Raw genomic sequence first — 27629 nt, forward strand, 5'->3', positions numbered from 1 at the left:
TCTTCTACTATTTTGTAGGATTCTATGAATTATTTTATGTAGCTAAAAGGCTGTGCATAAATGCACAAAAGGAGCATCCCTATGAGCAAGTCCAAACATTTATCTCATCTACCACTTGCTTCTGTACTCTTATGCCAGTGTACCTTCAATTCATCAGTGATCAATCCTGCCCATGACTCTATCAGTCTTGATGGCACTTACTATGGTGATACATTGCTTCACATTGTACTACATGAGCCCATTACTATTGACTCAGGAGCTGAGCTCCAATCCAGTAACATACCTTAGTATGGCTTTGTACTACCGGTCAGTGTCTGGTAACTGTTCACTTTGGTGAGAGCAAACTGCACAGTCTTTGGTTATATTCCTCGTATAACACATCAATTCTTGACAGGCCTTTTTCAGAATTCCTTACTGGTATACTTCTCCTCTGTATATTGGTTCCATCCTCCACTGTTGATTGGTTTTTACTTGGGGAAGTACTGTTAACAATCTACTGAAAGACATCCTTTGGTATCAGAATTTCTCTGATCAAGGGCTAATACTTGTACAACAGCACTGACAGCAAGTCCCAACTGAGTAGTGGTTACTGTAGTCAACCCCCCAGATTCCCCTTCCTTGAGTTCTAGTTGATCTAGAGGCTCTCCTTACTCATCGGCGAAAAGGCAGAATCAATATCGAGCCTGGGAGGAGGAGGCGGTGTAATTCGTGACTTACCCTATTAGGTAGCACTAGCCAACGCCAGCTATAGCCAGACATAGGCTGGCCGTTCTGGAGAATAATCGACATTCTGTTGATTCCAGGTCAGGTCAGTCAACTGTAGTGGGGCTCAGATATACAGTCGTTGTACGATGCAGCTCTAGAAATACATATCCATTAACAGCCCCCGCGAATGAGTGCGTTGCCGAAGCTACTGGTAGTTTGCAGGTGAAGTACGAGTCAACAATGACCACGCGAATTTACGGTGAGCCGTGCCCGCATAACGTGCCTACATAGACTATCCATCACCTGCAGTAGTAAGTGCAGTGCACTGAACAATACGCACGCCCCGGTCATGGCTCGAGCCCGTCTGCAGCTTACAGCGCTTAGTACCGAGAACACGTACTTACCATAACAAGTAGCTCACCTCGCCCGATCGGGTGATGACGTAGGTAGATGCGTGCGCGACAAGGCAATGACACAGGTAGATGCGTGCAAGACCAGATATATAAAGCTTCCGTGGTCGTTCAAGAACGGGGATCCCTTCTTGACCTCGAACCCCCATCTTCCCTTCTCCTCTCTTCCTTGCTTTACACTCTTCTCCCTCTCCCTTCCCTCTCGTTTGCCTAGTCTACTCAAGCAATACCCGATAGTAAGGGCCATCAGTCTTGTTTCTGGCGCGGTCTAATCAGTGAGTGTTCCCACTTGGCGACGCTTGCCGCGGCCGGCTTGTATGGTCTGCAACGGAGACTACCACCCGGCCGCGTCGAGTCACGGACCTCACGGTCGGTGTCCACATCCTCAAGGCAAGGCCTCAGCGCTCAGCGCTCGACTGCACGCGGTCACGTGTGCGCATACAGCCAGTCTGATTGGTGCAGAGCACGGGTCACCTTCGTAAGTAGTGCATTGCAGGTTTAGGGACCAACCCGCGCGGGTAGGGGTACGAGTAGCCATCTCTGTACCCGCGTACCCGCCCTGCAGTCTGCGAGTTGCCCACGGGGATGCGGGCGCGCAACCCAGGTGGTATTGCCAAAAGAGGCAACCCCGCAAACGCCCAAACGCGTCGCTCGCGAGGTTGTCCCGTTGTCAGTGTCACTAGCCTCACCTCCTCCCTCTGTCGTTGCCACCTCTCTCTTGCCACCCTTCCTGCTACTACCCTCTCGGCCTTAACATCCGTCTGCGACGTCCCCCAGGCTTGGGCTCGGGCATGTACAAGTACGACTACGAGTGCCCAACGCAGAAACACGCGTGATGGATGGATAGCAGGCGTACGAGCGAGGGACAGGCGAGGGAAATGATGGTGAGCAGGTCCCAGACATGCACAACAGAGGCTGTTTACGAGCGCGCAGGGCAAATGCCCTGTGTGCAGACGCAGCCGATGAGCGAACTGCGGGCGCATTAGTGAAGGAGACGTGAGTGCAGATGCGCACCAATGAGCAAGCTGACCACCAGCACAGTGCATAACGATGCACACGCCAACCACGAGATCGGTGGGCGAATGCCCAGCGCGCAGGCATGGCCGACAAACGTGTGCACAAGCGAATGGGCAGGTGGATGAGCGGGGGCCCAGGTGAGCATGCTTGACGAGCAGACGAGTGGGAGCACTCACTGGTGGATGTTCAGGAAAATGGAAGATGTGTAAGCAAGCGTGTTGGAGGGCAGAAGGGCCGGCGAGCACACAAACGGGTGATGACGACCCGTGCGACCACCGCGAGCGCGCTGGGCGAATGCCCCGCACGCAGACACGACCAACGAACGTGCGGGTGAGCAGGCGGACAACAGGGCCACTCGCTCGTGTCTCATACTTGAGCAAAACAGCACCCGCCATGTCCGGCCAGCCGGGGATATCGCCAGCGAGCTGCGACGCCGAAAGGGCGTCACGGAGTCTTCTATTAGACCAGTACCAAGCGGTGCGAAACTATTGCCCGCTCAGTAGTTGCCTCGCAGTTGCCAGTCCAACCACCGAGGTGGAGAAACCGCAGACTGGCCCTTCGCGCGACGACGAGTCCGACGTGTCAACGTGCGCATTAAGGCCGCGACAGGAGGTCCCACCAATGTGCAGCGTGTCTGCAAGCCCGACGGACAGATCCCCCGAGTGCGCATTAAGGCCGCGACAGGAGGTCCCACCAACGTGCAGCGTGTCTGCAAGCCCGACGGACAGATCCCCCGACATGTACCAAGGCAGGCGCAGACGACGCCCCGCAAGATGCGCAGACGGACAGTACATCTCGTGCCCGGCAAGCCACCCCGCCAGACGTGTCGACGCACACGTCGTCGCTTGTTGCGCCCCGGTCCGCGCTCGATAAGTCTACGTCCCCGCCACGCCTCCACTCGCCTGCGCCCCTCAGACTGTCGCTGCGCCTCCGTTCCTCGACCACTCTCGGAACCATGTGCGGAGATGACCTCTCGTCCGCTCGCGCCGTCTCACCTCCGAGTCGTAGACCCACCCATCTGTTCGTCCATGTGTCTACCCGTTTACTGACCCGTGGACCCGCAGTACTTCCGCGAGACCCATTGCAGCAGATACAGGTACGGGTAAACCCCCGGGCACCCGGAGGTTTACCCGTGCAGTTCACTGCGACACGTACAGCGGCCGTCACCACGGGAAACGGGCTGGCGTTCGAACAGGTAGGCAGACGAGCGGGAAAGCTGGCAGGCGGATGAGCGGGAGAGCTGGCAGGCAGGAGCCGCGTAGGTCAAATGTAGGCGCTCCGATTTCGTATGGTTTCTCGTGCCCGTTGTACATCGCGCGTGCAAGCGTCGTCTGGAAATTGCATTATAATTGTTATTATTTGGCCGAGGACGAGACGGATACCCGAGCCTCCGGGCAGCAGCTATAGGGCTCGTGGCATCCAACCTGGCTGCCTACACATATGGCCCGCCGTCCGATGACTCAGACTCGCCCCGCACGATGGTGTATGTGCCCGGCCTGGCACTTGCGCGAGGCAGACGTCATCGGAGCTGCTGGGTGATGACCCATGCCAGTGCCTTCCGAACCACAGGCGATGACTAAATGGCGTCGGGGCATCTTATAGGTAACGCTGGATCGGCTCAGATGTCGTCAGATAAATGACTGGAGAAGCCCATGTCATAAATCCATGGCATGAGCGTCGAAACCCAGCACGGTAAGGGCCTACCAAGGTAGGTGCCCTATCTATAGCCAGATATGGCTCGCGACTTTTCGCCGATGCTTCTTTGCAACATTCCCAAGCTATTTGCTCTATGTTACTATCAATACAAACCAGTAACACTGCTCATTAGTATTCAGATCGTATTGATAAGCAACTTGGCAATTTACCAAGTAAGAAACAGATCCATAATGTCTGTTGCTCATGATTGCAAGCTATGATCCTCATATTACAACAACCTAATAAATTAGCAGGCTACTCTGAAGTGCAAAATGTGGAAGATATGTCAGTACTCTATGCATAGACAATATACTAGCAGTCTTGCCAAGCATGACTTCTGATGCGGGCAGCATGAAGTTGTTCATAAATTGACATATCTCCTACCAAAGGGATTGTACTGCCAGCTATGGCCCTCTCCCCAGCAAGTTTGGAATTCCAGCCACAAGCTCATTAGTCACACTGTATTTGCTGTGCTGTGATCTCCCAAAAATTATTCCCAGTCATATGATGTCATATATTCTGTACATAGTATGCCTTCCCATAGATTCATGTAATTATGGCACTCCATAATGTAAAAGACAGTCCACATGCCTCTGTACACTCACAATCACTTTTACACTCTTTGTGTTTCCTGTGATGCTTACCAACTGCCTATGAATTGTGTGGCTATAGAGACCTGAAACCTGACATATGTGGTAGCTGACCTTCCCAAAAAGGGTATTCTGAGCTACCTGTTAAGTCTGGGCTCAGATGATGCAGATTGAACAAGGGAATATTCTGTATGATTCCACTCACCTTGTACTGCTTGTTGTAAGTAGTGATTGGCATCTGTCTCGCCCATTGGGCAGACCATCATTATCAAATGGTGAACACCTATGGCACAAGAGCCCATTAATTCTGAGTATTCTCATACTATTGACTCTGCATGGCATGTCCCTTGTACAATGGCAGCAATCAAAATGACCAGAATTTGTTCACACTATACTGATCCCAGAAAGTGAATGTGACACAGAGACATTGTACAAGTTGTATTGTGCATTTACTACTCTTACTAGATAACTCTATAGGCTAGCAATGTCATACAGTCCTTGTTGGTCTCTACAGTGTTTAATAAATGGCAGGAAGTAAGATGATATCAGATATTCCTGTAGCTTAATACTGTGCTGACTGCTGTAGGCTGATATGTGACAGAACATTTGTGCTGAGTCATGTCCATAGCCTGATGTCAACAACCATATTATACCAATATAAGCATGTCTTTGCCTCTTGTCAGTATGAAGCAGTGCAAATTACCCAGTATGATCCACACTTAGTTATCAATTCTCACATGGTAACTGCCTGGAGAATGTCTGGTTTAGCCACACAATGCACAGATTCACAACATCCAGAATGTACACAAATCACCTGCTTTGTATATACTATATCAAATCACAATCTCAACTACCCTATTTAGTCAGTCACTGGACTCTCACTTTACAATGAGCCCTCAGACTGTCAGTAGAAATTGTAGAATCTTGCTACACATCTACCAAATGCATGTGCATCATATGCCGATACACTGTGATCTGAGCACAAGAAAAATCATCCTGGTTCTCTTGGATTCCTCAACTGTAAGTGGAAACTTTGCTCATGTGTTGTGCCTAACAGGATGATACATACAGATAATGGAAGTGATTATTGCTCATGTGGATGGGTTTGGCAACATACATACCGAGCTATCTCAAACAGCATGGTCAGCTTCCTTGTCAGGCCAGCTCACCCTACTCTCACTGCAAAAAAGCACCTGCTACTTTCTACACAGTGGCTGTGGATTCTTTCTAACATTCTTTCTAATATTCTGAGAACATCACAACATGGCTTCACACAAGAGTGCAGGTGAGTACAGCGCACATAAAACAAGAAGGGCTTGTTGAGTTCTAAGGTGGCTGGGATTTTGGCCCAATATAGTTTTCATTTTCATGATGTTGTGAGTGTAAATCCCAGACACCTAGTATGAATCTGTGATATCCAAAAAAGAGAACCTCTGCATGGATTACCATTATGTGATGGGCTGATGTATTACCAGGTCCTATTGTCATTCAGTGTCATGCCATTGCCCTGGATATGTGGAAACATGACCCAGAGTACAGACAAAATAGTTAGTCCTTGGCTTGTTCAAATGATTGCATGATGCATTGATGACCCTCAGTGTCTGTGCATTCAATGTCTATTTTTGCTCACAGACCAGTTTCCATGTTGGGCTACATGTGCATGCTGTGATTCCTCTACTTTTGGGGCTCAGAGAAAGTCATTGTTTCTCTGGCAATAGTGCAGACCTACTAAGCAGCAATCAAAAGGCCAGCACCACATTGAACTTGTAGGAGAACATGATACTGTGTTTGTCTAGGCCTCAAGTCACCATTTATATTCCCATTGGTTGCAAATCTTCCCTTTTCAATGGATTATTCAGTGTCAGTTACTCAGGCAGGGTTTCTGATGGTATATGCAAAGTAGCCAAATAACACTATGGGCCCAGGTCTGAACTGTGTGCCATTTGAGCAGAATTGGATACACATGGGAGGGTCTATGAAGTAGATATTAGTACACATGGTGCATTGCAATATCTTGGGGAGGTAACTTCTAGTATCAAATTTGGCAGTGAATCCTGAATGGTACCTGCTATCCCAAACAAAACAGTAGGGAATCTAGATATATTGAGAGGGTGGTACCATGAGAGAAATATGGTGGTTGAGCCATATAGCAGCATATTATGTGTATGCACATAAAAGAAGTAACTGACAGCCAGAAAATGTAACTGAAAATCATCTCAGGAGTATGGCTGAAGATATGGAAATTATTGTGTTCAAGAGAGACTGAAGACCTTGGCCATTGAGAGTAGGCATCATTAGAATGCCCAGGCAAGGCACTGATAATTATTTCATGTGGAAGTTTCAGTGTAAGTCTGTGCTCTTCACAGACAGTTTTCTATGAATATAGCAGTGCATGAAGGATTCACAACAAATTGTGTATAATCGATCAAATGTGATGTTGCTATTGATTGAGCATGTAGTCTAAAAACCACATAGATAACAAGGCTACATGGAATATTTGTGCCATCAGGCAGCAACTCAATAGTGCAAAATGTGAAATAATGAATTTATTTACAAAATCAACATGTATCTAAACCAATGGGATTGTACTGCCAGCCATGGCCTTTTCCCCAGCAAGTATGGAAGTGATGTGTTGTGAGCTCTGAGGCTTACAGTCTTGCTCATTATTCCTCTACAAGTCATTGCGTGTTGTTGTGCTTATGCTATCACATTTATTGAACCATACACTCAGGGACCACAAGCCACATTATCATTGGATTAATACACTGTTGTTCATGAATTGACCTGTTAACTCCTATGAGCAATGTTGAATGTATGACCTACCCCCTCAAAAGGAATTGGTTTGTCACAGCCACAATTTATTGGTTGACTTGTGACTGGTTAACACTAAAGTGCACATACTTCCCATCTTTTGAATCTTTTCGGAAGCTTTACCTATGAAGCAGGTTTCACCTGTAATGTAAACTTGCATGTGTAAGGCATCAGCAGACTGTCATAAATTGTGGCTTTGTCATTAGAGTTGCCTATGTCTGAACACCATGAGCATTACAGGTGGGGTAAGGTGTGAAGTTCAGTAAGGTATCGTGCATAACCACTACCGATCAGGCTCGACCCCGTATGTCGAAGTCGTCTCCGAGATCGTGTCCGGCGACTCGAGCGCACCATTTATCGCGTTCACCCCATTCAGCTTCACCTCGCTCCGCACCCTCTCCGGGCGCACCGCGTACTGCCTCAGTGCCTCCACCGCATGGGGATGCACATCCCTATCGACCTCGTCGCCCCAGATGATATCCAAGTGTTCGTACCCATACAGCCTGCGCGCCATCGTATGGCCGGGCAGCTGCCGCAGCATCATGTCGATGTCCACGAGCGAGTCGGAGTCGCCGTACAGCAGCACGACCGGCGAGACGATGTTCCTGGTCGGGAAGCGCGCGGGGGCGTAGCTCGTCACGCCGCTCGGGCGGTGCCTCTCCGCCGCGGCGCCGGAGACGCGGATGACCTTCTGCACGTCTTCGTCGTACATTTGGAATTTGCCGTTGCGCATGATCTGGAACCAGTGCACGACGGCCTTGACGGAGGAGAAGGAGTAGAGGTGCGCGTACGCGGCGGACTTCTGCAGCGGGGAGATGTTCTTGGATTGCCAGCCGAAGAGGAAGCGGAGGGAGTGGTGGATGACGGAGGTGAACACGGGCGGATAGAGTAGTGATTGCCAGGCGGGCGCAGAAGAGAGGATCGCTCTGCGGCCGAAGATTAGGAACAGAAGGGTGGGACTGGCTCCCGAAATACACTGTCAACACGGAACATGCATGAATGTGATCTGTCACTCACGAAGCTTTCATCAGCCCGTCGACGATGGACGCGTGCAGACCGGGCGGGCTCATGGCGGGTGCGAGCGCGACGAAGACATTGACCTTGTTATTCAGCTGTGGGTGAATGCTCAGCGCTGCAAATGCCTGCGCGGTGCCCTGACTAAAGCCAACGTAGCTGAGGCTCGGCTCCTTCGTCACGTCGAGGATGTATTCAATGGAGTCCGGGATATCATGCCAGGCGAAGTCATCGATGCTGTAGTTCCAGAACTTTGTGCTGTTCGGGTTGTGGTGGATGCTCTTCTTCGAATACTTGTTTCCGCGGTTGTTCCCGAGCCAGACGTCGAAGCCGAGCTCGACGAGGGTAAACGCGAGGCTCCGCGCCGGGTCAGTGAGGCAGATCCAGACTTCGCTGTTCATCAAGAGGCCGTGGTGCAAGTACACGACGGGCTTGCCGGTGCTGGCGCCCCGCCTCCCTGAATCTTCTCCGCGACGGAAGGGCAATCTGTGCAGCCCGAGCAGGTATCCGTCCTTGGTCAAGACGACGTGCTCCTCGTGCGTGTAGCCAAAGATCTCGCATAACCGTTCAAAGTCGGACGCGAGGCGGATCTTCTCTGCAAGAGCCTTTTGTGGGGACGGTGGGGACGGTGGGCCGACGACGGTGTGCCAGAGAGTGCGAGAGTGGTCGTAGAACCATTGGATGACGGACGTCGGGAGGAATGCGATGATGAAAGTGAGGATGGTTTCGAGGGTAACAAATATGGAACCAAAAAGGATGGCGGTATATTCCCGCGCGGTGAGGCGGCCAATGAGCGGGATGTGCGGCATGATACCGAGCAGACGAGAGACGATGAGAGAGAGGAGCAGAGCGCGACGAACGTCGCGGTGTACAGTATCCCACAAGCGCTAGCCCTTCGTCACTGACCAGAACACGGTGCATGTGATTCTAGCAGATGATCGTCCCGCCTCCATTAGCGCAACTACGCCCGCTCGAGAATGCACTCAGGAGAGATTCGAACAGTGGTATATAACAGATCTGCCGTACAGTATCAGCAACGACACGCGAGACATTCGTGACTAGACGTATATACACTCCGACGCCAACAAAACAGCATATTTTTAACAGCAGTCTCGACATCGAAAGCACCGCAACATCCTACCAACTCCATCACAGCTTCCCTCGTCACCAGCCCTTGGCCGCCTTGATGAACGCCCGCACCTTCGCCGTATCCTTGCGCCGTCCACTGGCACCCTCCACGCCCCCGCTGACGTCGACAGCCCACGGACGGACAGTCTCGACCGCCTCCTTGATGTTCTCCGGCGTAAGCCCGCCAGCGAGTATAATCGGCATCCGCCCCTCCGCGCCCTTCACCCCCGGCACCTCGCCCCGCTCGACCACCGCCCGCGCGACCTCCCAGTCCAGCTTCGCCCCGCTCCCGCCGCTCAGCCCGTCGCCGCCGGGGCGCACCGCGTCCAGGAGGACGAACTGGTTCAGCCCGGGGCGTGTGACCTCCGCGACCGCGTCCACCCCACTCTCGCCGACGTGCACGACGCGGATGACGGGCACGGGCAGGAAGCGCGCCCACTCCGCGGGCTCGCGCCCGTGCAGCTGCACCATGTCCAGGTGCGCGACCTCCACCGCGCGCACGATCGTCTCCAGCGGCGCGTCCTGGAACACGCCCACGAGCAGCGGGCGGCTCGGCGAGTCCTGCGGGGCCACCGCCTCCCGCGCCGCCGTCGCGTGCGCCGCGAACCACGGCACCCGCGCCATCTCCGCGCCCGCGCCCGCCTGCGCCTGCGCCTGTGCGAGCCGGCCCGCGAGGTAGCTGTTCCGCGGCGACGGCGTGGCGGGGGAGAGCGGCGGGGAGGACGAGCGGACGGGGCGGGCGAAGCGCGACGCGTGCACCGCGACGCTGATCGCCTGCGCCTGCGCGAGCGAGACGGCGCGCTTGCTCGTCGGGACGAACATCAGCCCGAGCATGTCCGCGCCCGCCTCCATTGCGCCCAGCGCGTCGTCCTCCGTGCGGATCCCGCATATCTTCACGAGCGGCCGCTCCGCGCCGCGCTCCTTCCCCTTCGCGCCGTCCGGGGCCAGCGTCGCGGGCGACGGCGGCGCGGGCCAGTCGAGCAGGGTGCGGATGAACGCGCGCGGGTCCTCCGCGCGCATGAGGCTCTCGCCGACGAGGACCGCGCCGACGCCCTCGCCGACGTACGTGCGGACGTCCTCGGGGCCCGCGATCCCGCTGAGCGCGCAGAGGACGACGTCCGCGCCGGCGAGCCTCTCCGCGAGGCGGCTCGTCGTCTGCATGTCGACGCTGAAGTCGTGCAGGTTGCGGTTGTTCACGCCGACGACGCGCGCGGGGAGCGCGAGCGCGGCGCCGAGCTCCTTCGCGTTGTTCACCTCCACGAGCGGCTCCATCCCGAGCGCCCGCGCGTACGTGTAGAGCGCCTGCAGACGCGCCTCGGAGAGCATCGCGACGATGAGCAGCACGCTGTCCGCGCCGTGCAGACGCGCCTCCGCGATCTGGTACTCGTCGAAGATGAAGTCCTTGCGGAGGATCGCCGGACGCTCCGCGAGCGCGTCGACGGCCTGCCTCGCCAGGCGCATGTCGAGGAGGCTGCCCTTGAACCACGTCGGCTCCGTGAGGACCGAGATGACGGACGTGCCCGCGAGGGCGTAGGTCAGGGCCTGCTGCGCTGCGTTCGCGTTCGGCGCGATGTTGCCCTTGGACGGGGACGCGCGCTTGATCTCGGCGAGGAGGGCGGGCTTGCGGGGTGCGCGCCGGAGGGCGTCGACGAAGGACGTGAGCGGGGGCGCGAGCGACATGGCGAGGAGGGCGTCGAGGTCGGCGGGGGACGTCCCGGGGGTAGCCTTCGCCACCTCCACGTCGCGCAAGCGTTGTGCGTATATCCGCTCGAGAATCGTGGGCACCTTGCCGGGGCCGTTGACAGATGTTGAAGGCCCTGCGTGCACTCGTGTGTCGGCCTGGCCGTTTGGCTGACCGTTTGCGTGCGCGCTGCCGTTTGCGGTCTTCAGCCCGTCCCTGCCCTCGCCGAAGACGCCAAAGTCCTTGTTCTCCTCCGCATCCCAGCGGCCGCCCTTGACATTGAGGAAGTTGCGGAGGAGGTCGTCGCCGGACTCTGAGAGGATGCTCTCTGGGTGGTACTGCACGGCCTCCATGGTGTATTCGCGATGACGGACGCCCATGATGACGCCGCTCTCTTGCGTCGTCGCTGTGACGGCGAGGCAGTCTGGAAGGGAAGGTGCGCCGGCGCTGAGGGAGTGGTAGCGGGTGCACTTGATGGACTGCGGGACGGACTTGAACATGCCGCGACCGTCGTGCATGACGTGCGAGACCTTGCCGTGGACAATCTCGCCCGCGTATCTGGGGACATGGTCAGCATTCGTATCGTTTGAGATGTGGGGCGGGGAAGCGTTTGGAGATTCGGAAGGTCAGCGAATGAGCTATGTTCCGTGGCAGAAATAGTTTATGGATGGAGATGGCGGATGAAAAGAGCTGTTGGCGAGGCGACTCCCCGCGATGCAATCCGCCCTTCGACAACCGCCAAACGTGTCTCGTCTGGCAAAGCAATCGAAACGAAATGCGGGACGACTCACGAGATTTGCCCTCCGTATGCGTCAACAAGGCACTGGAGGCCCATGCAGACTCCGAGAATGGGGACCTTTCCTGTAAAGTATGTGATAGCGTCGCGAGAGATGCCGGAATCTGTGGTGGGATGGCCGGGGCCAGGAGAGATGATGAGTGAGTTTATGTGGAGGTGAGGGAAGTCGTCGGGGGTGATGGCGTCGTTGCGGACGACGGTGACGTCTGCGCCGAGGATTGAGAGGGACTGGTAGAGGTTCCAGGTGAAGGAGTCGAAGTTGTCGATGAGGAGGACATCGATGGGCTTGGTGAGCTCGTCGGGGAGAGGCATGGTGGGAGGCGGGGGGGAGGTGGCCCTATAAATATGAGCAAGAGGAATGGAGGTGGCGGTGGCGGGGAGAGAGGGCGTCGACGGCAACCGAGCCATATCGTGACTCCCAACCCTAACCCTGCTGCAGGGCCTCCCGCCCACCGTCAGCCACCGCGGCCGCCGCCTTCGCCCCCTGCTCGCTGCCACGCCCGCCTCCTCCGCCGCCCCCTGCTCGCTGCCACGCCCGCCTCCTCCGCCGCCCACGATGATCCCGCTGCACCGCACCCTCGCCCGCTCGCCGTCCACGCCGCTGCAGCTGCCCAGCCCGCAGCCGGCTCCCCATCTGCTCGCGCCCTCTGTCTCGCACGACAGGCCGCAGGTGCTGTCCCCGCTCGAGGTCGCCCGCATCTCCTACTTTCCCTCCTCCGCCTCAGCCAGCCCCAAGCTCCGCATGAACACCCCCGTCCGATTTGTCCGCCCCGGCCGTCCCTCCGCGTCCCTCGACGTTCAGCCGGCCCACACCGCCTCCATGCCATCCAGCCACGCTATGCACCCGCCTCCCTTCGAGCGCTTCCAGTTCAGCGCCGCCTTCCGCGACCGCGCCAACATCGCACAACCCACCCAGCCTCCCTCGCGCACCCGCCTCGTCCTCAACAGGCTCAAGGCGCGCACCACCCGCCTGCCGCGGAAGCTCGGCCTCAGCTCAGGACGGACTGCCCACCTCCGCCCGCCGCGCGTTCCGTCCGACCCGGAACTCGCCTTCCAGGACGAACAGCATCGCAAGCACCTCTGCTGGCGCTGCCGCAAGGCCGGTGGGCGGCAGACGGGCTGCCGCGCGTTCAAGAGACCTGCATCTCCCGACGACATGATCAAGGCCATGGGATATCACTTCGACACCATGGATGTCTTCGCCGGAGTGTCTTGAGTGCATCAGTATGTACAGAGTTGCTCTGCGTGCGCTCGTGCCTCGGTCGTCCTCCAATATATCTGCCGCACTGTTCACTCGACGCGATCACCAGTCCATCCCCTGATAAAACGTCTTGACCGCGTTACTGACTGACGTGTAGATGCGCTGGCACTGCCATCCTTAAAACTAACTTTCATGCCTCGAGGCTCACCATCTTCCGTGCAGCCTATCCGAACATCATCACGCCCCGTTCCTTCAGCCACCACTGAATCCCGCCGGTACTTTTCCTGGTCCCCACGACTCCCACAGCTCCCTCACACTCACGCATGGCCTCTCGAGACCATATTCCTGGTCCGAGTCCGCACTGCGAGTGTATGCACTCATCCCAGTCAGTCGACCAGATCAGCTTCGCCCGTGTAGACTACAACCGTGACCGTCCGCAGAACGTGGACGCCGTGACAGGACTGATATCCTTGTACGGTCATGGCGTGTCCGGATTCACGGCACATGCACGGGTGATGAGAAACATGGCAGTTTCGCCAGGACCAATTAGCGAGCGCGACCAAGGGGTCGTGTCCGTCTATGACTTGTCTGATACTTTGAGTTGATAATCATGAGCAACGTAAGAGCGAGCGCATGTCCTTCCGATATATTGAAGACTTACCTAGAGAATCAACGTGAACTCGCCGTAGGCACTGTTGTCGCGCGAAGAGACGCGTTATTTGCTCTTATTGACGCGTATACACGGCCGCGCGGTAAACCCCTCAGAGTCAATAATGAGGACCGAGGTTACCGCGACAGGGGTTTGCGCCAAACCTCCTGCAGTCAACCTATACCTTCACCGGTCCTTCTCCCACCCCCACCATGGCGGCACAGCTTACGATCTGGTTCTACTTCGTCCGCGACAACTTCGAGCCCGACGGACACTGGTCTTGGCCTGTGACAGTGTCTGAAGGCACCACCATCGCTTCATTCCAGCAGGGGGTCAAGGACTTCGTCCGCCCCAAGCTCAACGATGTCCATCCCGCGAGGCTCCGCGTGTGGAAGCTGGAAACCCCGTGGAAGCTGCTTGTGGATAGCACGCCCGTGCCGCCCGGGGACCCAGCACCAGCGCAGAAGCGCCTGCTCGCGCCCGCCGAGACGGTGAGGGCAGAGGACGGATGGCCAGAGGACTGCACCACTGTTCTGGTGCAGCTCCCCGCCGCCCGAGGTACGTCGTACCCCTTCTCGCTTGGCTTATGCTCAGCCGCACACGCTACCCGAACATAGGCGACCCTCCGTCTGCGGATGGTGAGTACATCCCTTTGCGTGCATTCTGCGTGCTCAACGAGTGTGCCGTCGGAAGACGCCTCTGCTCGGGCCACGCAGGACCTGGTCCGCGAATACAGCGACATCTTCGTCCAAGTGACGGAGCCAGGATGTTTCCAGGAGTCCGACATCGCTCTGAACGACATCAAAGAAACAGCGGCGGTCCCGCCGTTTGTCGAGCGGTTCCGCGACACGCTGGACAGGAAACCGGACCTACCCGACGACGTGCGCGTTATCCTGTAATGGTTTCGGTCCTCGTTGCTGACGGGATGCCGTAGCTAGCCGAGCTGTGCGTCGACCGCGACGCGTGGGCTGCGTATGCCCTGCTCCCCGAGCAAAAAGGCCTTGCGGACGACGGCGGGCCATCTGGCGATCCCGCCGTCGAACGCGGACCCGGGCGTACTGAGGAGCCAGTCGCCGCGAAGGATCCATCCAGGCCCCAGGAGGAAGAAGAGACGCAGCGCCGCGCCGTCAGCCAACTTGAGGCGGCCCATATCAACTGGGTCGCGTCCATCGAGTGGGAGAGATTCTGGACACATGGCCTCGCCAGTCTGGAACCTAGCCTGGAGGAAGCCGCGGCGTACGCGATGTTCTTCTTCGGCCTCATGGCGTCTGTTCCGCGGAACCCAACCCTCAGTGCTCGGCGGTACGTGACCGCTTGCTCGCCGCGTTCATCCCAGGCTGTAACTCGTCCTTGCCCACACATACAGACGCGACAGGGCGTGGCCTCTGACGCTCATTACGCAGTGCCAGCGTCTCTGCGCCCGGTCTGGTGAGAGTCCCTACCGGATGTACACGCCGCACAGCGACTTCCTCTTGTCGAAGTCGTCTGATCCTCGCCTGCTCGTCGAGGTGCAGTCATGCCCGACGATGTCGTGGGCCGAGGACCTGGTCCGGATGGTCCTGCAAGGCGCCGCTGTCGTGCGGATGGCGAACACGTTCATGGACGAATTCAAGGAGAAGAAGAACTTTGTGCTCGTCGCCGTCTATATTGCCGGGAATGGCACAGTGACTACCTATACCTTATTCCAGGTGAAGGAGAAGCGTCGCATCGTACGTTCATTGATTCATGGCCAAGTGGCATCACTGAGCTAGCATAGGTCTATTACTATAACGACATCCAGCAATTGGACAGTCCGGTTGAACGGGTCACTTTCGTTCGCCGGCTGTACAACCTACTCTACACACTGCACGACGGCGACGATGGCGACGCTACGGATGCGATAATCAACGCGTATCGAGCAAAGGTGTCCAAAGCAGGTGTCTACATGCAGTGGTTCTCTCCCGGCAAGTCGAACAAACGCCCTCGCATGGATGGCAGTGGTGGTAGCGATCGAGGCTCAGATGCGGGCGATGCGGGCCCAGACGGAGCAGAGGCGGCAGAGTTCAGGGCGCACGGCTACGAGGTGACATCGTATGTCATTGTGGACAGTAGTGGCGTCGTGTGGGAGCCGTTCGAAACGGTGCGCCGTCCCGTCGTGCTTGTCACGCACCATTCTGACCCCAAGTCTCCAGTTCCCGCCCAACATCCGCGCCGTCGACAGAATTGACGGCCGGGGAGCGCGCCTCATCGCAAAGAAAGTGCGCGAGCATTCAGACGAGCTCAGGCTCCTCAAACTCCTCGACACCACCGAGCCAGGCCGTGAGCACATCATCTCGATACTCGATACGTTCCATTCGCCGTCCGGGCCGTGGATGATCTTGCCCAAGATGTCCTCTGTCGCAGGCACCCTCGATCGCGCTCCTGGGTCCCTTTCTGGCAAGGCCGTTCGACTCTGCTGGGGCCTCGTCAAGGGCGTCGCGTTCCTCCACAAGCACCTCGTCGCTCACAGGGACATCAAGCCGGATAACCTCGTACACGACGGGTACTACTGCCTGAAAATCATCGACTTCGACGTTGCGGTTCAACTGCAAGACGAAGACGACGAGGTCGACGACTACCCTGGGACGAGACATTGGAAGGCGCCCGAGGTCGCAAAAAAGGTGCCGACGTACAGCCCGATCAAGGCTGACCGATGGTCGTGCGGGCACGTCGTTCTGCACTTGCTCGATACGATTGGGGAACAAGACGGGCTTCTGAGGACGATCGCGACGACGCTGAAGGCGGATGATCCCCAGCAGCGGCCGTCGCTGCTCGAATGGCGCGAGTGGGCAACCAGAGCGCTCCCTTCCAACGTGGTCGCCCGAACGCAAAAACGGGACGCGGATGTCGCAGAGCTTCCGGATGCGAAGAAGCCAAGACTGGCCGAGGCTCATTCTGCACCGGCTCCGTCTGCTGTTAACAAACCCGAATAGGTGATTGAAGCTTGTGTGGCGGTCCCACGAGCATATTCTGATCGGCTTGAGTGCACCCATCGCTCGCGTTCGTCAACACTCACATTTCACCAGTCGCGAAGTTAACATGTCATCAAGCACCAGCCCATCGGCAGTGCGACTCCCCAGAACGACGCACCCAACCAGACCTCTACTCCGTTCAGAACTACGTTGTCGCACCCGCGCTCAAGTATCGCTCCTAGGAAGACTCGGAACACGAACAGTCTCCGGCCCACGATCTCATACTTCCGGCCTCTCCCCGCCCGTCTGACGAGCTCCACCCACTCTTGCAGGGATCGCATGCCTATGCTATGTGCTGGCTACGTGTCACTCGACCCTGCGAACCTGCGATCGAACCACGACGACCATGGTCCCAGGTCAAGCTCATCGGGGGTACACCAGTCGACGCCTCAGCCTCTGCAGTCTGCTGCCCCTTTCTCTGACCTCTCTTACCCTTACCTCTGGCACGTCCGCCGCTGCACTCTTCGCGTCTAGGAAGCCTATTATGCCCTTCGCCACGGGAACACCGTACTGGATGCAGATGACCGCCGTCCATTGCGAGGAGGTATACGCGCAGTACATCCACTATACTAGCATTCAGCAGTAACTCCGTAGCATATATGTATACGGTCGTCTCGCCAGACCGCCCGACGTCGAGCGCCACGGGCAGCCTGAGAGGAGACCGCGATTAATTGCAGTACGCACGTCGTTCTAATATGTATGCACCGTGCGGCGACAAGTACATCCGAGCAAGCGGTGGTTGAGATTCCGGGAGGCCATATGAGCAGACAGAACAGAAAACAAAACAAAGAAAAGACGACCAAAAGAGCAAACAAACGCAGTCCACGACATCAGTGATCGACACTTTCCCAACCTCCAGCTTCCTTGATATCCGTCGAACAGACTAACTCGACGGCGACGAACGGCAGCGAGGCTCCCGCAGGACGGCGAATTCGCTCACTCGTCCATGCACCAGATCTCGAGCTTGCCCTCCGACTTGCCCTTCGCGCTCTCGCGCGCGGTCTCGATGGCGAGCTCGTAGTCCATCTCGTCGCGCAGGCTCACCTGCCCCCAAGTCAGCACACGCACGCCAGAACAGAGAGAGCGCACGCGGGCGCCGCGCACCTTGCCGCCGTCCTCGTCCTTGAACTTCATCCCGAGCCCGTCGAGCGCGCGGTTGAACTTGCCCGTGACGCGGTCGAGGAACTCGTCCCACGGCATGTCCGGCGCGAACGCCATCCCGCGCACGTCGTCGTTGTAGTGCAGCTACACACCGCCGCCGTCAGCACCCGAATCATCGCCCCACCCGCGCGCGCACGCACCTTCACGCGGATCTTCATGAGCTCCATCGGGCCCTCGTCCCACTCCCCGCTCTCGTACCCCTCCTCCTCCTCGTACGAGCTCACCGCGCGCTTCGCCATCGTCGGCCGGCGCGTCGGCCGCCTCCGCATGCTGCCGCCGCCGCCGCCCGCGGTCCCCGCGTTCGAGTACATGCTCTGCGGCTGGCGCAGCGTCCCCGCGCGGCGCGGGCCCTGGCCCTGGCCCGCGCGCAGCTCCGGCACGGGCGGCAGCGGCTCGTCCGCGTACCCGTCGAGGTAGCTGTCGTAGATCTCGGTCGTGCGCACGCCCGTGGGCCCGGCGGGCGCGGGCGCGCCCGGCTTGCGGATGCTCAGCCCGCGCGTCGGGCCCATCCCCGACCCGAGCCGCCCCGCGGACGTGTTGGACCGCCCGAGCGGCGCGGCGGACGCGGGCGGGTTGTTCGGCGGCGAGCCCGCGCGCGGGGTGGACGCGAAGGCGTTGGCGGGCCGGTCGGGCGGGGCGGAGGCGGGGCTGGCGCGCGGGGCGACGGACACGTTGATGGTGGTCTTGGCGCGCTGGAGGGGCGGCGCGCGGAAGTCGTCGTCGGCCTCTGCGGGCGGTGTCAGCGCGGAGCGAAGGAGCGAGAGGGGACGTACTCGGGGCCGCGACGGGGTTCGCCATGGTGGCGGAGCGGGTGAGGGGGCTGGCGGCGTCGGGGGTGAGCCCCATGGACTGCTTCATGCGCGCTACGCCGGTGAATTCGGTGAACGCTTGCGACGCGTCCTCGGCGGCGACGAGTTTCTAGGTGGCCCAGTCAGCGGGCAGGTTCAGCGCGGGAGGCACAGTGTCGCGTGAGACGGCACCCAGTACAAGGTCGTGGACGCCGGGCGATCGCACTCACCGCCTTGCCCATGTAGTCCTTCGTCTTTGCGTTCTTGAGCTTCTTCTCCGCGGGACGGTAGAGGACGCCCACGGGCTGCGCGGGAGACGGTGAGGAGACGGTCGCGAGGGAGGAGGTCGGGTACGCACGATGGAGAAGACGGTGTAGCCGTCGCCGCGGTCGGCGATGGCGTCGTCGATGACATTGTGCTCGTCGGTGACCTTTTCCTTGCGGGCGTCCTGGAGCTCGCGGAGGCCGTCGTCGACCTGGCCGAGGTAGATCCTGGTGAGGCCCTTGTTGAAGAGGACCTCCGCGGAGTAGAGCTTGAACTTGAGGCCGAGCTGCTCGTAGTTGATGTCGGTGTTGCCGCGCATGTAGAGGAGGGCGTCGTCAAAGTCGCGGAGGGCGAGGTCGTAGCGACCGAGGAGGAAGTTGGATACGCCGGACTGGAAGTAGCCGACGGCGAGGTACTGGTCGAGCTGGCAGGCGGCGGCGAACTGCTCGACGGCGGCCTCGTGCTCGCCGAGGGTAGCGTAGATGAGGCCGGTGTTGGTGAGGATCTTGGAGGAGTCTGCGATGGTGGCAAAGAGCTCGAGGGACTTTTCAAAGTCCTCTTCATCGTAGGCCTTGAGGGCGGCGGCCCATGTTTCGAGCTCTGCTTTGAGAGACATGGTGCGGGGGTCGACGTGCGGGACGGACGAAGAGAAGAGGGAAAGAGCGCCTGGCTAGAGTAGCGAAGGAGAAGCCGAAAGGGGAAAAGGAGAGAGACCAGCACCCTGGGCGACCAGCCGGGCGAAATGGGTTTATAAGAAAGGAAGGAAGACGAAGGAGAGGATGAGAGGAGAGTCGGCTAGCGGGGGCTTATGAAGGCTAGCGTCGGCTGTGCGGGTGTGATGACTGTGGCGTGGCTCGCTCTCAGACTCTGACAGTGTCAGTGGCAGATGCCCGTCAGCGGTGGCGGCGACTCTTATACGGCTGCGCGGTCGACGCTCTCGCCGTTGGCTGGACGAGTCCAGAGACGCCCACGTGCCCATGCCAACCCCGCGGCCGCCGCCTCCTCCCCCCAATAGGCAGTCCCGCTGCCATATCGGGCGAATCGCGCGCTCGCCACTGCTGTGCGTCTGTCCACCGTCCGTCAGCAGCCCGTCAGCGACGTCAGCCACCGGGGCGCGACGTCTGTCGCCCTCAGCCGCCGCTGCGACTGCGCGTCGTGCGTTGTCTGCGTCCCCATGCCGCGCTTCCCCCGTCCTCGCCCTCCCAGGCACGTCCGTCCGCCATGCGTCCTCCGCACAGCAAGCATCCTCCCTTCATATCCTCCTCATCCCGCTATCATCTCCGCTCTTTGTCGCGCTGCCATGCCTTCCAACATCCTCCCAGCATCTCCTCGGGCCCCAGCCTCGGTGCACCGCAGACCGCCAAGCGCACTCCCTCTGCTCGAAATCACAATTGGCATCGGCCCCCGATTAACCTCCATCACGCCCTCGCAGCGCCAACAAATGCTGCACAGTCCGTATGTCGAAACACAATCAACTCACAAACGCGCACCAATGCACACCGCTGATCCCATCGCGCTCCCTCCGTCCGCCGGTCTTGCACCGGCCTACTCAGCCTGCGTACGCTGACCCATCTCACGGCTGATTGCCTTCCCTTGCGGAGTTGTGATCCGTGTCAAGCCAAGCAGCACACTCCTTGAAGACGTCTGCCAGTCTGCAACAGAGGATACCCAGTCTCGCACGCGGACGCGACTTAGCAATTTCGTGAGTGTTCCGTTCCACTTCCAAGCTATCGTGCACGACCTCTGGGTATCTGACGCCTCGTACACGGTAGCCTGCGCGACTTGAGGCACCGTAGCCTCACTGCGCAGGCTCCCCTTACGGCAAGTCGGGACTCTCGTTGCCAATCACGGCAACGCGGCACGCGCACTGCAGACCTACGATCGCCCAGGACATGAACGCATAAACCTTCGTGCGAGTGCTCTCCGTCTGACCACCGTCTCACCCTCAAGTGCCTCGCTACAGTCACGCCGCCAGGTCGGCCCTTCCCATCCCCACTCCCTCCAACTGCACATCTGGGGCTTTCGCTATACTTATCACGCTCGGGGACAGTACACCTCGACACTACCGTTGCCAGCCTACCAGCACGCACCCATACCGGCCCTCTCGTCGACCCGCTGGCCCGAGTCTGTGCCCAATCTACTCCGTCCTATTAGTCGCTTCTCCGACGGCCCCCAGCTCAGGACCGCGCGCGTCGGAGCGTCGACGCGCTACCGTGGTCCTCCGAACCGCATGCCGGTCTCGAGGTCCTCGAGCGGGTAGCCCAGGGTGTACTGGGGCGTCGCCCTCCGTTCTAGGACGTTGCCATATGTGCGTCCGTCACGTACGCACAGTACTTCGCTCTCTGTCTGGCTGCGGCTATGTCCTCGCCACAGCACCATCTCGGCGGCTCACAGGAACAGACAGCTCAGCCCTGTCAGAAGCCCGCTGACTGCAGACACCCCCTTCGCCCGCCAGCCCGTCGCGCCCAGCCCGAGCCGCCCAACCCACTCTACATACGGTGCCGACAGTCAGCACACATTATGCACCACACGCCCCGCTCAAGGTATAACTTACATACGTGAGGTATATTTGTGTGAGCAAGCCTACTGTAACTTACGTGACGAGTCACAAGTACTGTACATCGTACACCTCGCTTCCGCGCCGCCCCATCCTTCCTTCCTTGCATCGCTTGCGTAGCCCAAACCAATAAATACCCGCCCTCCCCGTCTCCCCCACGCATCTGAATCGCCCCGCACTGGGACCGGAGCATGCACCCTCACGCGCGCTGCCCGAGGTGCGTCCCCGCGAGCTCGCGCTCCAGCTCCGCGCTCGGGTCATCCATCACCGGGCTCTCCGCGCGCGACTGCCCGTCCGTGAAGCCCGACGTCGCCCCGTTCGCCGGCGCGTTCTCGCGCACGGGCGACGACAGGATCTCCTCGCGCGTCGGGATCGGCAGGCTGCGACGCGAGGGGGTGGTCGGTCACGCGTGGTGAGCGGCGAGACACGGTGAGCGGGCGGTGGCGGAGAGCGAGGGGGAGACGCACCTCTCCTGCCGACGGATCTGGCCCGACGCGCGCGCCTGCGCGCGCACCTCCGCGCGGAACGTCTGCACCTCGTCGACGATCAGGCGCTTCATGCCCTCGATCGAGTCCTCCTCCTCAAAGATGAAGTCGAACGGCTGCACGCCCATCATGCATCAGTCCCCGACCCTCCGCACAGCAGCAACGCAAGAAGGAGAGCAACAGCACTCACGGTGGGGCAGACGGGCTCGTCCGCGGGGTCGTGCCAGACGGCGAGGTAGGGGTGGTTGAGCGCCTGGTCACACGTGATGCGCTTCGCGGGGTCGAAGTGGAGGAGCTGGCTGAGGAGGTCGATCGCGAGGGGGTTCGCGCGGGGGAAGAGCGTCTGGAACGGCACGCGCGGCTTGATGGGGAGCGACCGGATGTAATCTTGGGCCTGGAAGGTGCGCACGTCAGACTCGATCGCTCAGATGAACAGGCAGGAAGGCGGACGCACTCTTGGGGAGCCGACGCGGCGGAGGGTGTCTTCTGAGGGTGTGCCAAGGTAGTGCAGGATTTGGTTCAGCTGATCGACGTAGCTGGACAGCACTTGGATGTGAGCGCGCTACGCAGAAGAAAGAAATAGATCACGCACTCTCTGCCCTTGAAGATCGGCTTGCCAGCGAGTAGCTCAGCGAGAATGCAGCCAACGCTCCAGACATCGATCGCCGGGCCCTGTTGAATATGCATGTCAGCATAAGATCCAGCGTTTCCGCCGCAGTACTGCACGCACGTAGTTCGCGAAGCTCAGCATGATCTCGGGCGCACGGTACCACCGCGTGGCGACGTATTCGGTCATGAAGCCCTGGTTCGCTGCATTCTTCGCCGTGCCTTGTCCATTGCCCGCGGGGCTGTATCCTCGTGCAAGGCCAAAGTCGCAGATCTTGAGTTCGCAGTCGGCGTTGACCAGGAGGTTGCCCGGCTTGAGGTCACGGTGGAGGACGTTCGCAGAGTGGATGTATTTGAGACCGCAGAGCGTCTGGTAGATGAAAGACTGGAAGTGGGCGTCTGAGAGGGGTTGTTGTGAGCGGATCTGCATTGCAGAGTAAGCTGAACTGATCGCCGGAGATGTGTAGGAGTGTGCATACGATGGCGTGAAGGTCGGCTTCCATGAGCTCTTCCTGTGCATGGGTCAAAAGTCAGACGATCATTGAGAGCACACCGCAAACATGGACGCACATAGAGGTAGACTTCATCAAAATTGCCGTCTGGGCGGAAGACGATGTCCATATCATACAGGCAGGTAATCTAACAACGCATGAGCCCTGCAAGCGATCGTATGCGCGCCTCTGCACACACATTTTTGTGTCCACGGAAGTGGTGGAGGAGTCTAGTACAGACACAATGTGAGATTTCCATGGTGAGCATCAGTGGGAGGCACGCACTTGATTTCACGAAGGCATCTCTTTGTAAGGATCCTCTGTGCGTACAAAGCGTCTCTATCCGCGTATGCAGCTCAGAGACTCGCAGGTACCGACCTTGGTGTTTATATTCGTGATTTTCTTGATTGCACATCCCTCTCCCGATCTGCGGTGCTTGGCTGAAACGACGCATCCGTACGCACCCTGCCCGAGTTCCTTTACGAACTGATACTCAGAATCGACGACGAACGTAGAGTTCAGCGCCTGGAACGAGTGCCTCTGCATCTCGGAGACAACTGATGGATGAGCGGAGGAGACAGATGGAGACGGTGGTCACCGTCTGGGACGAGGAGGAGTGGACGGGGAAGTGAGGCGAAACGGGCGGTGGTGGCACACTGGCGGTTATAAGGACCCATCTTGTATGAAACCGCGATCGATAGAAGCGCCCAATACGGCCTGCCTCGTATGGCAACTTTCGAGGAACGCAACACCGCCCTCCAATCATCGTCGCGTCCTCCACAGCCCCTGCACCGCTGATCTGCACAAACGCACGCGCGCATCCTCCCCTCCACGCCGTTATCTACGTCGTGTTCACCACGCACGACTACCAGGCGTGCACAGAGGGTCGTCTGAGACGCATCTCACGACCGGTGTCCGTTGAGAGGGATACCAACTATCGTATACATAACACCGCTCGAGGATTCTCGGATCTGGGGCTGTCATCCCAGACAGCATTCGCTTCCAATCCGCGTCAAATTCTTCTCCGGACAGATCTCTCCCAATTCAATCGACGACCCGTTTCTGCTTCTGCTTGTTCTCCGGAGCCTCGTGTTTCAGGCCTCTCCCTCGCGCGCTGTTGTCACTAACTAGGATCACCGCCTGTCACACTGCCGCATGGAACAAAAGTCCTGCTTTTTGCAATAGGCCTGAACGCTTCAGGTCTCTCAAGAAGTGGCCAGAGCCTCGTGAGTCACCATTCCGTCAGTATCGATGCATGGTTGTGCGAGTTACCATTGACTCGAGCGGTGCGCGTTACTGGTTCTGGGCGAATGAAGCACCGCGACGCAATCCACCTCGAATCAATTGCCAGACTTATCATACATCCCCGAGGAGAACCGCGGTCGGATGCTACTCCGAATCCTTCACGATGCCACCCTTCTTCATGTTCCACCCCAGCTGCTCATACGTCCAGCCGAAAATCAAGCCGTCGTCCGTATAGTTATGGTACGACAGCAGTGACTTGTGCATCTCCGGCCGCTTATGTATGCCATTCAGCAGAGCCATGTCGCCCTCCGAAAGGTCCAAAAGCTATCCGTGCGTGTGTCAGTACACTGATATGGGTCCAGGTAGGTCGCGCACCGTGATGTTTGCCTTCATGCGCTCGACGTTCTCGCTCTTCGGAATGATGATCAATCCACGCTTAACACCCCAGCTGATGACGGCCTGAGCGGGCGACGCTCCATACTTCTCCGCGATCCCCACGACGTCGGGGTCAGTGAAAAAGATCGGCCTTGCTTGACCTGGCAGCGGACGGCCTGCCAAAGTCTCTTCAGTAAGTGTTACAGGGACCAGAGACGACTGAGGTCTTACCGAGAGGTGAGTAGGCGGTCAACAGAATTCCCTTGGACTTGCAAAACTCCTGGAGCTGAAACGACGGCAGGCAAGGGTGGATCTCGACCTGGTTCGTCACCGGGACGACAGAGCAATGTGGCAAAAGCTCGTTCAGCGTCTTGATAGAGAAGTTAGAAACGCCGATGGATTTGACTTTCCCTGCCATGCACGGGTCATGGTCATGAACGTTGTAAGTACGCCAGACCGGCCATATAGCGGGACGCACGTACCGGTATCGAGTAATTGCTCCATTTGTCTCCAGGTATCGACGACGGTGGGATATTGGCCATATGGGATATGCTCACCTATGTATCGGGCAGACATTGTGAGGTCCTAAGGGTTCCCAGAACCTCGACGGAGTTTGACCTACCCTCCTCGGTGTCAGATTGAGGCCAGTGGACCAAGTAGAGGTCGACATAATCGAGACCGAGAGCCTTGAGCGATGTCTCGAATGATTCGCGGACCTTGTGATGGTGGATGCTCCTACGCCGCACATCGGTACGCCGAAAGAAACGAAGGTACTTCGATACTTACGGCAGCTTTGTCGTCACAAAAATCTCCTCGCGAGGGATGCCAGACTCGCGGATCGCTTTTCCGACATGCTCTTCGTTCCCTACACGCCGGGACACGAGTCAACGACTATCTTGCCCAAGCGAGTGAACGGCTTGCCATAGCCAAATGCCTGATAGGTGTGTGGTCAGGACTTCTTTCTAGATGAGCACCGCGAGCGGGCTTACAGTGTCCAAGTGACGGTAACCGTGCTGTTCCCCGTCAACAGCTCGTACAAATCCATAGTAGGGAAACAGACACCTTCAACGCGTTCTTAACCATGATTTCGACCGTCTCTCCGCCACCCGGAGAGCCCATCCAGCATCTACATAACGGTGAGTGTCCTGCAGATTGTGACCTCAATCACAAACATACCCCATGCCGATCGCAGGGACTTTGAGTCCGTTGTGGAACGTGAAGTACGGGACATTCGCAACCATCGTACGGAGACAAGCAAGCGCGAGAAGGGCTAGGGGTCAGCATGGCTGCAGACGGGGCTCCGCCTTATATCTCTGTAGGCCCTGCGAACGCCGAAGTGACAGGGACTCCGAAGCCATTCGCTCATCCTGTCAACCGGGCCGTCCATACAGCACTCGTGCAATCATGCACACCGAAGAACCCCCGTCGATCTGGAGAGTCCTGCGCTCAGTCACATGCTGGGCCCGGAATATCAACTCAGAAACCAGGCGATTGCCCTGACTTCTTGCCAATTTGCACTACTGGCGAATCATAGTTATAGAATCTTTGCATTTCAGGTTGTACTATGTAGTATGTATCTACATCCGTACCTCGATACATTGGCTGACCTCGCGCCACGCGCGTCTTCAGACTAGATGGGCCTCAAGAACGCGTTGTGGCGGTCCTGTAGTGTAGTGGTTTATCACTTAGGATTTTGACCTCAATTTCCTATAACCCAGGTTCGAACCCTGGCAGGACCTTATACGTCGGCTGGTATGCTGATTTTCTTTTATGCGACAGTCAATTCTATGGCGAGGAGAACGAACGGAAGACGAGGCTGAAATCACCACATACTATGATAGGGCTCGAGCACATCCGACTACATCACGTGAAGCGTCCTACGCCCGTGCACGGGCGCTGGATTTGAGCGTCTACGGTTGACCCCTTTCTGGTAGGGTTCCGTGTATAACCCGGTGTAAGAAACACGTCAGTTTTTGACGCGTATTAAACGTCTTTTTTGCATGTAAGAAACCGGTGCCGAGAAAGACCACGTCTATAATGTCAAAAAGTCAAGTCACATGTCGGATATGAGCGCCGGGCTTAATGCGCCTCCCGGGTTCAGCTTGGAAGATTAAGAGACAAGGCTTGGTATATACACTCTATAGGTAGATAATGAGCAGTTCACGCAGAGAATCATTGTGGGCAATCAGTATTGCACCCAGGAGTTGAGTAAGTATCTGCGGTGGCTCAGCCACCGCACCGGCGCTTGTTGTCCGACTCTGCGTTTTTGAGCGCCGGGCTTAATGCACCTCCCAGGTTCAGCTTGGAAGATTAAGAGACGAGGCTTGGAATATACATTCTAAAGGCAGATTAATAGCAGTTCGCGCAAAAAATCATTGTGGGAAATCAGTATTGCACCCAAGAGTTGAGTAAGTATCTGAGGTAGCTCAGCCACCGTGACCGCAACGGCACTTGTTACTATCTACTTACTGTACTTACATTCATTTACTTACTGTGTTTACTATCCAACTTGAACGCCGGCCGTCGCGGTTCCGAGTCGCCGACCTTCGGGGTGGTAGATCGTGGATCTCATGGTTGAACCTTGCGCCAAATGGTGTCTCGGCCGTCTCCTGCATTCTCGTATTCACCCAGTGAATCTTACTACGTGTTTGAGCTGTACTATGCCTGAGCTATCAGACCATGCTAGCAGTACATTAATGTAATTGCATTATCATCACACCGAAGCCCGAGGCTCGAGCTAGTACTATGGCAAGGAAAGCTCAGGTAATTGCTGCTGTCTCAGGAACTGGAGCTGATGCCGCGGCGCAGTGCGCGGCACACCATTTACTGATTCATCACCAATATTCGAGTCCTTGACAACGGACAGGCCAGCAGTTGCTCACTCTCACCACTGACTCACACAGTTCGCCGCCCTCACCTCGGATCCACCCTGCACACTACGTCAATATGCACACTCCAAAATTGAAGACG

At 57.7% G+C, this 27629-nt stretch overlaps 9 protein-coding genes and 1 non-coding gene across 10 annotated transcripts; 5 read left to right on the forward strand and 5 right to left on the reverse strand.

Moving 5' to 3' along the window:
• Positions 1-2214: 2214 nt before the first annotated feature.
• On the forward strand, positions 2215-3712 carry B0H18DRAFT_961326 (uncharacterized protein; the record flags this gene model as incomplete). Its single annotated transcript, XM_048043044.1, has 5 exons — positions 2215-2269; positions 2323-2719; positions 2817-3152; positions 3197-3228; positions 3501-3712. The coding sequence occupies 5 exons, from the start codon at positions 2215-2217 to the stop codon at positions 3710-3712; spliced, it is 1032 nt and encodes a 343-aa protein (XP_047885328.1).
• Positions 3713-7511: 3799 nt separating this feature from the next.
• B0H18DRAFT_890695 (triacylglycerol lipase) lies at positions 7512-9051 on the reverse strand (the record flags this gene model as incomplete). The annotated part of the gene is made up of 2 exons (XM_048041307.1): positions 7512-8187; positions 8246-9051. The coding sequence occupies 2 exons, from the start codon at positions 9049-9051 to the stop codon at positions 7512-7514; spliced, it is 1482 nt and encodes a 493-aa protein (XP_047885329.1).
• A 94-nt stretch (positions 9052-9145) lies between these two features.
• On the reverse strand, positions 9146-12218 carry B0H18DRAFT_269938 (N-anthranilate isomerase). The gene is made up of 2 exons (XM_048037351.1): positions 11843-12218; positions 9146-11609 (listed from the first exon to the last, which is right to left on the reverse strand). Exons 1-2 carry the CDS (start codon positions 12157-12159, stop codon positions 9407-9409), a joined length of 2520 nt encoding a protein of 839 aa, XP_047885330.1. The 5' UTR covers positions 12160-12218; the 3' UTR covers positions 9146-9406.
• Positions 12219-12347: 129 nt separating this feature from the next.
• On the forward strand, positions 12348-13130 carry B0H18DRAFT_1109391 (uncharacterized protein; the record flags this gene model as incomplete). Its single annotated transcript, XM_048032757.1, has 1 exon — positions 12348-13130. A coding segment is annotated over one exon (781 nt), but the record flags the coding sequence as incomplete, so codon positions are not given.
• Positions 13131-16063: 2933 nt separating this feature from the next.
• On the forward strand, positions 16064-16648 carry B0H18DRAFT_890698 (kinase-like domain-containing protein; the record flags this gene model as incomplete). The annotated part of the gene is made up of 1 exon (XM_048041309.1): positions 16064-16648. One exon carries the CDS (start codon positions 16064-16066, stop codon positions 16646-16648), a length of 585 nt encoding a protein of 194 aa, XP_047885332.1.
• A 975-nt stretch (positions 16649-17623) lies between these two features.
• Positions 17624-19516, reverse strand: B0H18DRAFT_961330 (uncharacterized protein; the record flags this gene model as incomplete). Its single annotated transcript, XM_048043045.1, has 6 exons — positions 17624-17731; positions 17792-17932; positions 17989-18575; positions 18622-18766; positions 18867-18941; positions 18995-19516. The coding sequence occupies 6 exons, from the start codon at positions 19514-19516 to the stop codon at positions 17624-17626; spliced, it is 1578 nt and encodes a 525-aa protein (XP_047885333.1).
• Positions 19517-20020: 504 nt separating this feature from the next.
• On the forward strand, positions 20021-20667 carry B0H18DRAFT_270021 (uncharacterized protein). The gene has a single exon (XM_048037352.1). The coding sequence runs from the start codon at positions 20075-20077 to the stop codon at positions 20465-20467; it is 393 nt and encodes a 130-aa protein (XP_047885334.1). The 5' UTR covers positions 20021-20074; the 3' UTR covers positions 20468-20667.
• A 989-nt stretch (positions 20668-21656) lies between these two features.
• On the reverse strand, positions 21657-23585 carry B0H18DRAFT_1127544 (CMGC/MAPK/ERK protein kinase; the record flags this gene model as incomplete). Its single annotated transcript, XM_048035287.1, has 11 exons — positions 21657-21837; positions 21925-22058; positions 22133-22336; positions 22397-22478; positions 22535-22614; positions 22673-22972; positions 23028-23060; positions 23119-23187; positions 23239-23269; positions 23325-23359; positions 23418-23585. 11 exons carry the CDS (start codon positions 23583-23585, stop codon positions 21657-21659), a joined length of 1317 nt encoding a protein of 438 aa, XP_047885335.1.
• Positions 23586-24194: 609 nt separating this feature from the next.
• On the reverse strand, positions 24195-25946 carry B0H18DRAFT_270142 (Aldo/keto reductase). Its single transcript, XM_048037353.1, has 10 exons — positions 25836-25946; positions 25722-25785; positions 25649-25672; positions 25581-25593; positions 25446-25524; positions 25282-25394; positions 25142-25216; positions 24891-25070; positions 24660-24835; positions 24195-24608 (listed from the first exon to the last, which is right to left on the reverse strand). The coding sequence occupies exons 1-10, from the start codon at positions 25898-25900 to the stop codon at positions 24429-24431; spliced, it is 969 nt and encodes a 322-aa protein (XP_047885336.1). The 5' UTR covers positions 25901-25946; the 3' UTR covers positions 24195-24428.
• Positions 25947-26318: 372 nt separating this feature from the next.
• On the forward strand, positions 26319-26398 carry B0H18DRAFT_t160. The gene has a single exon. It is a non-coding gene; the product is annotated as a tRNA-Gln (tRNA).
• Positions 26399-27629: the final 1231 nt, after the last annotated feature.

Source organism: Fomitopsis serialis, assembly GCF_022376445.1.
Source record: "Fomitopsis serialis strain Sig1Antser10 chromosome Unknown B0H18scaffold_257, whole genome shotgun sequence".
Classification (NCBI taxonomy): domain Eukaryota; kingdom Fungi; phylum Basidiomycota; class Agaricomycetes; order Polyporales; family Fomitopsidaceae; genus Fomitopsis; species Fomitopsis serialis.

Coding starts and splice junctions, on each gene's coding strand:
- B0H18DRAFT_269938 (XM_048037351.1), bottom strand. CDS start 12,159: ATGCCTCTCCCCGACGAGCTCACCAAGCCCATCGATGTCCTCCTCATC. Junction 11,610..11,842: donor GCATACGGAGGGCAAATCTC/GTGAGTCGTCCC, acceptor CCATGTCCCCAG/ATACGCGGGCGAGATTGTCC.
- B0H18DRAFT_270021 (XM_048037352.1), top strand. CDS start 20,075: ATGCCGCGCTTCCCCCGTCCTCGCCCTCCCAGGCACGTCCGTCCGCCA.
- B0H18DRAFT_270142 (XM_048037353.1), bottom strand. CDS start 25,900: ATGGTTGCGAATGTCCCGTACTTCACGTTCCACAACGGACTCAAAGTC. Junction 25,395..25,445: donor TTTGTGACGACAAAGCTGCC/GTAAGTATCGAA, acceptor TGTGCGGCGTAG/GAGCATCCACCATCACAAGG. Junction 25,071..25,141: donor GGAGCAATTACTCGATACCG/GTACGTGCGTCC, acceptor CGTGCATGGCAG/GGAAAGTCAAATCCATCGGC.